This window comes from Coregonus clupeaformis, chromosome 12 (genome assembly GCF_020615455.1).
Source record: "Coregonus clupeaformis isolate EN_2021a chromosome 12, ASM2061545v1, whole genome shotgun sequence".
Taxonomy (NCBI): Eukaryota; Metazoa; Chordata; class Actinopteri; order Salmoniformes; family Salmonidae; genus Coregonus; species Coregonus clupeaformis.
This window is the reverse complement of record NC_059203.1, coordinates 23,434,721-23,448,239: the sequence shown is the minus strand read 5'-3', so window position 1 is coordinate 23,448,239 and position 13,519 is coordinate 23,434,721. Positions and strand designations below refer to the sequence as shown.

General features: G+C 46.8%; 1 protein-coding gene across 4 annotated transcripts in view; it reads right to left on the bottom strand.

The window, feature by feature from the left end:
• The window catches only part of LOC121578020 (vitamin D3 receptor B-like), a 120,189-nt gene that overhangs the window by 11,903 nt on the left and 94,767 nt on the right, over positions 1-13,519 (bottom strand). For all 4 annotated transcript variants that reach the window (XM_041892060.2, XM_041892061.2, XM_041892062.1 and 1 more), the window contains one exon: positions 3,097-3,280. In XM_041892060.2, the coding sequence (XP_041747994.1) occupies positions 3,097-3,280 (184 nt within the window). The remainder of the gene's footprint in view (positions 1-3,096; positions 3,281-13,519) is intronic.

Genomic DNA, 13,519 nt, shown 5'->3' with positions numbered 1-13,519 from the left:
GGTCAGAAGACTTACGTGAACATTACTAACAATGCCTGACCGTGTCCTCGACCTCACTTTGCCACTTTACTCTGTCAAACATCAATGTGTATGACAGATATTCTCTGCTGATGATGGCGCCGGAGAAGATGGCTGCCGTTTTACAGCCCTCTAACCAATTGTACTATTATGTGTGTTATTTGTAATTTATTTTGTACATAATGTTTCTGCCATCGTCTCTTATAACCAAAAAGAGCTTCTGGATATCAGGACAGCGATTACTCACCTCGTATTGGACAAATATTTTTTCTTCAACGAGTCGGACGCGAAGGATATCCTACAGACACCGGACAACGCCCAAATCCCCGTCATTCGCAGGAGAAAGAGACAGAGATATCGTGGACGTAGGTCGGGGTGCCTTGTATGGATCCGACGGCGAGCAAGTAAACTGCCTCTTCCATCAATCCTATTAGCCAATGTTCAATCATTTGAAAATAAATTAGATGACCTGCGATTATGGTTATCCTACCAACGGGACATTAAAAACTGTAATATTTTATGTTTCACCGAGTCGTGGCTGCACGACGAAATGGACAACATACAGCTAGCGGGCTATACGCTACATCGGCAGGATAGAACGGCTGGCTCCGGTAAGACAAGGGGTGGCGGTCTGTGTATATTTGTAAACAACAGCTGGTGCACAAAATCAAATACTAAGGAATTCTCAAGGTTTTGCTCGCCTGAGGTAGAGTATCTTATGATAAGCTGTAGACCACACTGTTTACCAAGAGAGTTTTCATCTATATTTTTCATAGCTGTCTATTTACCACCACAAACCAATGCTGGCATTAAGATTGCACTGAATGAGTTGTACAAGGCCATAAATCAACAGGAAAACGCTCATCCAGATGCAGCGCTCCTAGTGGCCGGGGACTTTAATGCAGGGAAACTTAAATCCATTCTACCTAATTTCTACCAGCATGTTAAATGTGCAACCAGAGGAAAAAAAACTCTAGACCACCTTTACTCCACACACAGAGACGCATACAAAGCTCTCCCTCGCCCTCCATTTGGCAAATCTGACCATAACTCTATCCTCCTGATACCTGCTTATAAGCAAAAACTAAAGCAGGAAGCACCAGTGACTCGGTTAATAAAAAATTGGTCAGATGACGCAGATGCTAAGCTACAGGACTGTTTTTCTAGCACAGACTGGAACATGTTCCGGGATTTTTCAGATAGCATTGAGGAGTACACCACATCAGTCACTGGCTTCATCAATAAGTGCATCGATGACGTCGTCCCCACAGTGACCGTACGTACATACCCCAATGAGAAGCTATGAATTACAGGCAACATCGGCACTGAGCTAAAGGGTAGAGCTGCCGCTTTCAAGGAGTGGGACTCTAACCCGGACGCTTATAAGAAATCCCGCTATGCCCTCCGACGAACCATCAAACAGGCAAAGAGTCAATACAGGACTAAGATTGAATCGTACTACACCGGCTCTGACGCTCGTCGGATGTGGCAGGGCTTGAAAACTATTACAGAATACAAAGGGAAGCACAGCCGCGAGCTGCCCAGTGACACAAGCCTACCAGACGAGCTAAACCACTTCTATGCTCGCTTCGAGGCAAGCAACACTGAAGCATGCATGAGAACACCAGCTGTTCCGGATGACTATGTGATCACGCTCTCCGTAGCCGATGTGAGTAAGACTTTTAAGCAGGTGAACATTCACAAGGCCGCAGGGCCAGACGGATTACCAGGACGTGTACTCCGAGCATATGCTGACCAACTGGCAAGTGTCTTCACTGATATTTTCAACATGTCCCTGACTGAGTCTGTAATACCAACATGTTTCAAGCAGACCACCATAGACCCCGTGCCCAAGGACACTAAGATAACCTGCCTAAATGACTACTGACCCGTAGCACTGACGTCTGTAGCCATGAAGTGCTTTGAAAGGCTGGTCATGGCTCACATCAACACCATTATCCCAGAAACCCTAGACCCACTCCAATTTGCATACCGCAATTTGCATACCGCAACATTCTAAGTCTAATAAATACATTTCATATATGCTATCGGAAAAGTATCCTTTGGTTGTGTTTATGAAGGTCTTGGGTAACATTAGAATACGAAAATAAATGTATTTCAAAGAACACACTAGCATTTTCATTAGTTTATGTTACTGTAGTCAATCTGCTGCCGCATGCTCACGTGTGGAGTGCAAAGGTTATTCTTCGAAAAAGTGATATTTTGAAAGTTATTTGGTAAAGGTATGTGTTTTGGAGACCTCAGAATCTGCTCTGTCTGAAACTATATAAAAATCAAAACATCGTACCTGCATGTGACTCTGTAGGATGATTTGAAAAAGTCACTTTTTGGAGCTCAGGGAAAAAAATGACATGTCCTCCTTAATCAGCTTATAACACAAATTATATTTGTGATATCAAAATTCTAACAGCATACCTCTGCTAAAAAGACTTATTTAGGAAAAGTCAAGAACGGTGGGGGGCATGACTTAAGGAATTGCTGAGATATTTCAATTTGAACATGCAAATGCAGTCAAAATGACTACCTCGGCACTTCTAGTGTTAAACGAGTAAACCCACAAATAAGGCCTTGTTTATATTCGTAACGAATAGAGTTGATGAATCCATTATTGGAAATCCTGTGATTCAGGGAAACTGTTCATACACGCACAAACACACACACATGCAGGCACAACCACACACTCAGAAATATTGCACTATGACATTTTTGGTATTTAAATGTGGTGTACGGAATAGACACCGGCTGGAATGCGGTTTTAACCAATCAGCATTCAGGATTAGACCCACCCGTTGTATAATCAGGAATATTGCACTATGACATTTTTGTTATTTAAATGTGGTGTACGGAATAGACACCGGCTGGAATGCGGTTTTAACCAATCAGCATTCAGGATTAGACCCACCTGTTGTATAATCAGGAATATTGCACTATGACATTTTTGGAATTTAAATGTGGTGTACATTTAGAGTTCAACACATTTAAAAAAGCACATACTGTAAGAAAACACACATCCTTTACCCCCTCACCCCAACCACCCATTACCCCACACACACCCACCTGAAGCCGGGGATCATCTTAGCGAAACCAATGACCTTCTGGATGCTGTAGCTGACCAGGTCGGCCAGGTGGGGCAACATGGACAGCTTGGAGCTGTCGTCGTCGTTAGAGTCCGGGCTGCCACCCTGGTCCTGGTACATCATCAGCAGGTTACTGAAGTTCATCAGCTTAGTGTCCACAGACTCTATATGGAGGGACGGAGGGAGAGAGGATTGAAAGAGAGAGTTAGAAACTCATAGGAGAAAAACAACATTCCCGTCAGATTGTTATCCATCGATTCTATAGAAAAAGGGGAAGGGGAGTGAAAACACAGAGAGAGAAGGCTAGGGCGTGAAAACACAGAGAGAGAGAAGGCTAGGGCGTGAAAACACAGAGAGAGAGAAGGCTAGGGAGTGAAAACACAGAAAGAGAAGGCTAGGGAGTGTAAACACAGAAAGAGAAGGCTAGGGAGTGTAAACACAGAGAGAGAAGGCTAGGGAAAGAAAAAAACGGAGAGAGAAGGCTAGGGAGTGAAAACACAGGGAGGGAAGGCTAGGGAGTGGAAACACAGAGAGAGAAAAGACTAGGGAGTGAAAACACAGAGAGAGAGAAGGCCGGGGAGTGAAAAAACAGAGAAAGAGAAGACTACGGAGTGAAAACACAGAGAGAGAGAAGGCTGGGGAGTGAAAACACAGGGAGGGAAGGCTAGGGAGTGAAAACAGAGAGAGAAGGCAAGGGAGTGAAAACACAGAGAGAGAAGGCTATGGAGTAAAAACACAGACAGAGAGAAGGCTGGGGAGCGAAAACACAGAGAGAGAGAAGGCTGAGGAGTGAAAACAGAGAGAGAGAGAAGGCTGGGGAGTGAAAACACAGAGAGAGAGAGAAGGCTAGGGAGTGAAAACAGAGAGAGAAGGCAAGGGAGTGAAAACAGAGAGAGAAGGCTAGGGAGTAAAAACACAGACAGAGAGAAGGCTAGGGAGTGAAAACACAGAGAGAAGGCTAGGGAATGAAAACAGAGAGAGAAGGCTAGGGAGTGAAAACACAGAGAGAGAAGACTAGGGAGTGAAAACACAGAGAGAGAGAAGGCCGGGGAGTGAAAAAACAGAGAGAGAGAAGACTACGGAGTGAAAACACAGAGAGAGAAGGCTGGGGAGTGAAAAAACAGGGAGGGAAGGCAAGGGAGTGAAAACAGAGAGAGAAGGCAAGGGAGTGAAAACAGAGAGAGAAGGCTAGGGAGTAAAAACACAGACAGAGAGAAGGCTGGGGAGCGAAAACACAGAGAGAGAGAAGGCTGGGGAGTGAAAACACAGAGAGAGAGAAGGCTGGGGAGTGAAAACACAGAGAGAGAGAGAAGGCTAGGGAGTGAAAACAGAGAGAGAAGGCTAAGGAGTTAAAACACAGAGAGAAAAGACTAGGGAGCGGAAACACAGAAAGAGAGAAGACTAGGGAGTGAAAACACAGAGAGAGAGAAGGCTAGGGAGTGAAAACACAGAGGGAGAGAAGGCTAGGGAGCAAAAACACAGAGGGAGAGAAGGCTAGGGAGCGAAAAAACAGAGAGAGAGAAGGCTGGGGTGTGAAAACACAGAGAGAGAGAATGCTAAGGAGTGAAAACACAGACAGAGAAGGCTAGGGAGTGAAAACACAGAGCGAGAAGGCTAGGGAGTGAAAACACGGAGAAGTAAGGTTAGGAAGTGAAAACACAGAGCGAGAGAAGGGAAGGGGGTGAAAACACATAGAGAGAAGGCAAGGGAGAGAAAACAGAGAGAAGGCTAGGGAGTGAAAACACAGAGAGAGAAGGCTAGGGAGTGGAAACACAGAGGGAGAGAAGGCGAGTGAAAGACAAAAACGGAGAGAGAAGGCTAGGGAAAGAAAAAAACGGAGAGAGAAGGCTAGGGAGTGAAAACACAGAGGGAAGGCTAGGGAGTGAAAACACGGAGAGAGAGAAGACTAGGGAGTGAAAACAGAGAGAGAAAAGGCTAGGGAGTGAAAATAAAGAGATAAGGCTTGGGAGTGAAAACACAGAGGGAAGGCTAGGGAGTGAAAACACAGAGAAGGCTTGGGAGTGAAAATACAGAGAGAGAGAAGGATAGGGAGTGAAAACCCAGAGAGAGAGAAGGCTGGGGAGTGAAAACCCAGAGAGAGAGAAGGCTGGGGAGTGAAAACCCAGAGAGAGAGAAGGCTGGGGAGTGAAAACCCAGAGAGAGAGAAGGCTACGGAGTGAAAACACAGAGAGAGAGAAGGATAGGGAGTGAAAACACAGAGAGAGAGAAGGCTGGGGAGTGAAAACACAGAGTGAGAGAAGAATAGGGAGTGAAAACACAGAGAAGTAAGGTTAGGAAGTGAAAACACAGAGCGAGAGAAGGGAAGGGGGTGAAAACACATAGAGAGAAAACTGAGAGAGAAGGCTATGGAGTGAAAACACAGAGAGAGAGAAGGATAGGGAGTGAAAACCCAGAGAGAGAGAAGGCTGGGGAGTGAAAACCCAGAGAGAGAGAAGGCTACGGAGTGAAAACACAGAGAGAGAGAAGGATAGGGAGTGAAAACACAGAGGGAAGGCTAGGGAGTGAAAACACGGAGAGAGAGAAGACTAGGGAGTGAAAACAGAGAGAGAAAAGGCTAGGGAGTGAAAACAAAGAGATAAGGCTTGGGAGTGAAAACACAGAGGGAAGGCTAGGGAGTGAAAACACAGAGAAGGCTTGGGAGTGAAAATACAGAGAGAGAGAAGGATAGGGAGTGAAAACCCAGAGAGAGAGAAGGCTGGGGAGTGAAAACCCAGAGAGAGAGAAGGCTGGGGAGTGAAAACCCAGAGAGAGAGAAGGCTGGGGAGTGAAAACCCAGAGAGAGAGAAGGCTACGGAGTGAAAACACAGAGAGAGAGAAGGATAGGGAGTGAAAACACAGAGAGAGAGAAGGCTGGGGAGTGAAAACACAGAGTGAGAGAAGAATAGGGAGTGAAAACACAGAGAAGTAAGGTTAGGAAGTGAAAACACAGAGCGAGAGAAGGGAAGGGGGTGAAAACACATAGAGAGAAGGCAAGGGAGAGAAAACTGAGAGAGAAGGCTATGGAGTGAAAACACAGAGAGAGAGAAGGATAGGGAGTGAAAACCCAGAGAGAGAGAAGGCTGGGGAGTGAAAACCCAGAGAGAGAGAAGGCTACGGAGTGAAAACACAGAGAGAGAGAAGGATAGGGAGTGAAAACACAGAGAGAGAGAAGGCTGGGGAGTGAAAACACAGAGTGAGAGAAGAATAGGGAGTGAAAACACAGAGAAGTAAGGTTAGGAAGTGAAAACAGAGCGAGAGAAGGGAAGGGGGTGAAAACACATAGAGAGAAGGCAAGGGAGAGAAAACAGAGAGAAGGCTATGGAGTGAAAACACAGAGAGAGAGAAGGATAGTGAGTGAAAACACAGAGAGAGAGAAGGCTAGGAAATTAAAACACAGAGAGAAAAGGCTAGTGAGTGAAAGCACAGAGAGGGAGAAGGCTGGGGAGTGAAAACACCGAGAGAGAAGGCTATGGAGTGAAAACAAGAGAGAGAGAAGGCTAGGGAGTGAAAAAACAGAGAGAGAGAAGGCTACGGAGTGAAAACAGAGAGAGAGAAGGATAGGGAGTGAAAACACAGAGAGAGAGATGGATAGGGAATTAAAACACAGAGAGGGAAGGCTAGGGATTGAAAGCACAGTGAGGGAAGGCTGGGGAGTGAAAACACAGAAAGAGAAGGCTATGGAGTGAAAACACAGAGAGAGAGAAGGCTGGGGAGTGAAAACACAGAGAGAGAGAAGGCTGGGGAGTGAAAACACAGAGAGAGAGAAGGATAGGGAGTGAAAACACAGAGAGGGAAGGCTAGGGAGTGAAAGCACAGTGAGGGAAGGATGGGGAGTGAAAACACAGAGGGAGAAGGCTATGGAGTGAAAACACACACAGAGAGAGAAGGCTACGGAGTGAAAACACAGAGAGAGAGAAGAATAGGGAGTGAAAACACAGAGAGGGAAGGCTAGGGAGTAAAAGCACAGTGAGGGAAGGATGGGGAGTGAAAACACAGAGGGAGAAGGCTACGGAGTGAAAACACAGAGAGAGAGAAGGATAGGGAGTGAAAACACAGAGAGAGAGAAGGCTAGGGAATTAAAACACAGAGAGAGAAGGCTATGGAGTGAAAACACAGAGAGGGAAGGTTAGGGAGTGAAAACACAGAAGGAAGGCTAGGGAGTGTAATTACAGTGAGGGAGAAGGCTGGGGAGTGAAAACACAGAGAGAGAGAGAAGGCTAGGGAGTGAAAACAGAGAGAGAGAAGGATAGGGAGTGAAAACACAGAGAGAGAAGGCTAGGGAATTAAAACAGAGAGAGAAGGCTAGGGAGTGAAAACACAGAGAGAGAAGACTAGGGAGCGGAAACACAGAAAGAGAGAAGACTAGGGAGTGAAAACACAGAGAGAGAGAAGGCCGGGGAGTGAAAAAATAGAGAGAGAGAAGACTACGGAGTGAAAACACAGAGAGAGAAGGCTGGGGAGTGAAAAAACAGGGAGGGAAGGCAAGGGAGTGAAAACAGAGAGAGAAGGCAAGGGAGTGAAAACAGAGAGAGAAGGCTAGGGAGTAAAAACTGAGAGAGAAGGCTATGGAATGAAAACACAGAGACAGAGAAGGCTAGGGAGTGAAAACACAGAGAGAGAGAGAGAGAGAGAGAAGGCTATGGAGTGAAAACACGGAGAGAGAGAAGGGAAAGGAGTGAAATACATAGAGAGAGAAGGCTAGGGAGTGAAAACACAGAGTGAGAGAAGGCTAGGGAGTGAAAACACAGAGAGGGAAGGTTAGGGAGTGAAAACACGGAGCGAGAGAAGGGAAGGGGATGAAAATGCATAGAGAGAGAAGGCTATGGAGTGAAAACAGAGAGAGAAGGCTATGGAGTGAAAACACAGTGAGAGAGAAGGCTAGGGAATTAAAACACAGCGAGAGAAGGCTAGGAAGTGAAAGCACAGAGAACGAAGGCTATGGAGTGAAAACACAGAGAGAGAAGGCCAGGGAGTAAAAACACGGAGAGGGAAGGCTAGGGAGTGAAAGCACAGTGAGGGAGAAGGCTGGGGAGTGAAAACACACAGAGAGAAGGCTATGGACTGAAAACACACAGAGAGATGGATAGGGAGTGAAAACACAGAGAGAGAGAACGATAGGGAATTAAAACACAGAGTGAGAGAAGGGAAGGGGGCGAAAATACATAGAGAGAAGGCAAGGGAGAGAAAACCGAGAGAGAAGGCTGGGGAGTGAAAACACAGAGAGGGAAGGTTAGGGAGTGAAAACACAGAGATGGAAGGCTAGGGAGTGAAAGCACAGTGAGGGAGAAGGCTAGGGAGTGAAAACACAGAGAGAGAGAGAAGGCTACGGAGTGAAAACACAGAGAGAGAGAAGGGAAAGGAGTGAAATACATAGAGAGAGAAGGCTAGGGATTGAAAACAGAGAGAGAAGGCTATGGAGTGAAAACACACAGCGAGAAGGCTAGGGAGTGAAAACAAAGAGAGGGAAGGTTAGGGAGTGAAAACACGGAGCGAGAGAAGGGAAGGGGGTGAAAATGCATAGAGAGAGAAGGCTATGGAGTGAAAACAGAGAGAGAAGGCTATGGAGTGAAAACACAGTGAGAGAAGGCTAGGGAGTGAAAGCACAGTGAGGGAGAAGGCTGGGGAGTGAAAACATGGAGAGGGAAGGCTAGGGAGTGAAAGCACAGTGAGGGAAAAGGCTGGGGTGTGAAAACACAGAGAGAGAAAAGGGAAGGGGGTGAAAATACATAGAGAGAAGGCAAGGGAGAGAAACCCGAGAGAGAAGGCTATGAAAAGAAAACAGAGAGAGAGAGAAGGCTAGGGAGTGAAAACACAGAGAGAGAGAGAGAAGGCTACAGAGTGAAAACACAGAGAGAGAGAAGGATAGGGAGTGAAAACACAGAGAGAGAAGGCTATGGAGTGAAAACACAGAGAGAGAAGGCTGGGGAGTGAAAACACAGAGAGGGAAGGCTAGGGAGTGAAAACACGGAGAGGGAAGGCTAGGGAGTGAAAGCACAGTGAGGGAGAAGGCTAGGGAGTGAAAGCACAGTGAGGGAGAAGGCTGGGGAGTGAAAACACAGAGAGAGAAGGATAGGGAGTGAAAACACAGAGAGAGAAGGCTATGGAGTGAAAACACAGAGAGAGAAGCCTGGGGAGTGAAAACACAGAGAGGGAAGGCTAGGGAGTGAAAACACAGAGAGTGTGGGCTGTGGAGTGAAAACACAGAGAGAGAAGGCTAGGGGGTGAAAACACGGACAGAGAGAAGAATAGGGAGTGAAAACAGAGAGAGAAGGCTAGGGAGTGAAAACACGGAGAGAGAGGAAAGGAGTGAAAATACATAGAGATAGAAGGCTAGGGAGTGAAAACACAGAGTGAGAGAACGCTAGGGAGTGAAAACACAGAGATGGAAGGTTAGGGAGTGAAAACATGGAGCGAGAGAAAGGAAGGGGGTGAAAATAAATAGAGAAAGAAGGCAAGGGAGAGAAAACAGAGAGAGAAGGCTATGGAGTGAAAACACAGAGAGAGAAGGCTTTGGGGGGTGAAAACACAGAGAGAAGGCCAGGGAGCGTAAACAGAGAGAGGGAAGGCTAGGGAGTGAAAACACGGACAGAGAGAAGGCTAGGGAGTGAAAACAGAGAGAGAAGGCTAGGGAGTGAAAACACGGAGAGAGAGAAGGGAAAGGAGTGAAATACATAGAGAGAGAAGGCTAGGGGTGAAAAAGAGAGAGAAGGCTATGGAGTGAAAACACAGAGAGGGAGAAGGCTAGGGAGTGAAAGCACAGAGATAGAAGGCTAGGGAGTGAAAACACGGACAGAGAGAAGGCTAGGGAGTGAAAGCACAGAGATAGAAGGCTAGGGAGTGAAAACACGGACAGAGAGAAGGCTAGGGAATTAAAACACAGAGAGAAGGCTAGGGAGTGAAAACACAGAGAGGGAAGGTTAGGGAGTGAAAACACAGAGAGAGAGAAAGCTAGGGAGTGAAAACACAGAGAGAGAGAAGGCTACGGAGTGAAAACACACACAGAGAGAGAAGGCTAGGGAATTAAAACACAGAGAGGGAAGGTTAGGGAGTGAATACACGGAGCAAGAGAAGGGAAGGGGGTGAAAATACATACAGAGAGAAGGCTATGGAGTGAAAACAGAGAGAGAAGGCTATGGAGTGAAAACACAGTGAGAGAAGGCTAGGGAGTGAAAACACAGAGAGAGAGAAGGCTACGGAGTAAAAACACAGAGAGAGAGAAGGCTAGGGAATTAAAACACAGAGAGAGAATGCTAAGGAGTGAAAACACAGAGAGAAGGCCAGGGAGTGAAAACAGAGAGAGGGAAGGCTAGGGAGTGAAAACACGGACAGAGAGAAGGCTAGGGAGTGAAAACAGAGAGAGAAGGCTAGGGAGTGAAAACAGGGAGAGAGAGAAGGGAAAGGAATGAAATACATAGAGAGAGAAGGCTAGGGGGTGAAAACACACAGAGAGAAGGCTAGGGAGTGAAAACACAGAGAGGGAAGGCTAGGGAGTGAAAAAACGGAGAGAGAGGAGGGAAAGGATTGAAATACATAGAGAGAGAAGGCTAGGGAGTGAAAACACGGAGCGAGAGAAGGGAAGGGGGTGAAAACACAGAGAGAGAGAAGGCTACGGAGTGAAAACACAGAGAGAGAGAAGGATAGGGAGTGAAAACACGGACAGAGAGAAGGCTAGGGAATTAAAACACAGAGAGGGCAGGTTAGGGAGTGAAAACACAGAGAGAGAGGAAAGGAGTGAAAATACATAGAGATAGAAGGCTAGGGAGTGAAAACACAGAGTGAGAGAACGCTAGGGAGTGAAAACACAGAGATGGAAGGTTAGGGAGTGAAAACATGGAGCGAGAGAAAGGAAGGGGGTGAAAATACATAGAGAAAGAAGGCAAGGGAGAGAAAACAGAGAGAGAAGGCTATGGAGTGAAAACACAGAGAGAAGGCTTTGGGGGTGAAAACACAGAGAGAAGGCCAGGAGTGTAAACAGAGAGAGGGAAGGCTAGGGGAGTGAAAACACGGACAGAGAGAAGGCTAGGGAGTGAAAACAGAGAGAGAAGGCTAGGGAGTGAAAACACGGAGAGAGAGAAGGAAAGGAGTGAAATATATAGAGAGAGAGGCTAGGGTGAAAAAGGAGAGAGAAGGCTATGGAGTGAAAACACAGAGAGGGAGAAGGCTAGGGAGTGAAAGCACAGAGATAGAAGGCTAGGGAGTGAAAACACGGACAGAGAGAAGGCTAGGGAGTGAAAGCACAGAGATAGAAGGCTAGGATGTGAAAACACAGACAGAGAGAAGGCTAGGGAATTAAAACACAGAGAGAAGGCTAGGAGTGAAAACACAGAGAAGAGAAGGTGAAGGGTGAAAACACAGAGAGAGAGAAGGCTAGGAGTGAAAACACAGAGAGAAGGCTAGGAGTGAAAACACAGTGAGAGAAGGCTAGGGAGTGAAAACACAGAGAGAGAGAAGGCTACGGAGTAAAAACAGAGAGAGGGAAGGCTAGGGAATTAAAACACAGAGAGAGAAGGCTAAGGAGTGAAAACACAGAGAGAAGGCCAGGGAGTGAAAACAGAGAGAGGGAAGGCTAGGGAGTGAAAACACAGAGAGAGAGAAGGATAGGGAGTGAAAACACAGAGAGGGAAGGCTAGGGAGTGAAAGCACAGTGAGGGAAGGATGGGGACTGAAAACACAGAGGGAGAAGGCTATGGTGTGAAAACACAGAGAGAGAGAAGGATAGGGAGTGAAAACAGAGAGAGAGAAGGATAGGGAGTGAAAACACAGAGAGAGAGAAGGCTAGGGAATTAAAACACAGAGAGAGAAGGCTAGGTAGTGAAAGCACAGAGAACGAAGGCTATGGAGTGAAAACACAGAGAGAGAAGGCCAGGGAGTAAAAACACGGAGAGGGAAGGCTATGGACTGAAAACACACAGAGAGATGGATAGGGAGTGAAAACACAGAGAGAGAGAACGATAGGGAATTAAAAGACAGAGTGAGAGAAGGGAAGGGGGCGAAAATACATAGAGAGAAGGCAAGGGAGAGAAAACCGAGAGAGAAGGCTGGGGAGTGAAAACACAGAGAGGGAGGTTTAGGGAGTGAAAGCACAGTGAGGGAGAAAGGCTGGGGAGTGAAAACACAGAGAGAGAATGCTATGGAGTGAAAACACAGAGAGAGAGAAGGATGGGGAGTGAAAACACAGAGAGGGAAGGATAGGGAGTGAAAGCACAGAGAGGGAGAAGGCTGGGGAGAGAAAACACAGAGAGAGAGAAGGCCAGGAAGTGAAAACAAAGAGGGAGAAGGCTGGGGAGTGAAAACAGAGAGAGGGAAGGCTAGGGAGTGAAAACACAGAGTGAGAGAAGGCAAGGGAGTGAAAACACAGAGAGGGAAGGTTAGGGAGTGAAAACACGGAGCGAGAGAAGGGAAGGGGGTGAAAATGCATAGAGAGAAGGCAAGGGAGAGAAAACAGAGAGAAGGCTATGGAATGAAAACACAGAGAGAGAAGGCTAGGGAGTGAACACACAGAGAGAGAGAGAAGGCTATGGAGTGAAAACATAGAGATAGAAGGCTATGGAGTGAAAACACGGAGAGAGAGAGAAGGGAAAGGAGTGAAATACATAGAGAGAGAAGGCTAGGGATTGAAAACAGAGAGAGAAGGCTATGGAGTGAAAACACAGAGTGAGAGAAGGCTAGGGAGTGAAAACACAGAGTGAGAGAAGGCTAGGGAGTGAAAACACAGAGAGGGAAGGTTAGGGAGTGAAAACACGGAGCGAGAGAAGGGAAGGGGGTGAAAATGCATAGAGAGAGAAGGCTATGGAGTGAAAACAGAGAGAGAAGGCTATGGAGTGAAAACACAGTGAGAGAGAAGGCTAGGGAATTAAAACACAGAGAGAGAAGGCTAGGAAGTGAAAGCACAGAGAGGGAGAAGGCTGGGGAGTGAAAACACAGAGAACGAAGGCTATGGAGTGAAAACACAGAGAGAGAGAAGGGAAAGGAGTGAAATACATAGAGAGAGAAGGCTAGGGATTGAAAACAGAGAGAGAAGGCTATGGAGTGAAAACACACAGCGAGAAGGCTGCGGAGTGAAAACACAGAGAACGAAGGCTATGGAGTGAAAACACAGAGAGAGAGAAGGGAAAGGAGTGAAATACAAAGAGAGAGAGAAGGCTATGGAGTGAAAACAGAGAGAGAAGGCTATGGAGTGAAAACACAGTGAGAGAAAGCTAGGGAGTGAAAGCACAGTGAGGGAGAAGGCTGGGGAGTGAAAACACGGAGAGGGAAGGCTAGGGAGTGAAAGCACAGTGAGGGAGAAGGCTGGGGAGTGAAAACACAGAGAGAGAGAAGGCTGGGGAGTGAAAACACGGAGCGAGAAAAGGGAAGGGGGTGAAAATACATAGAGAGAAGGCAAGGGAGAGAAAACCGAGAGA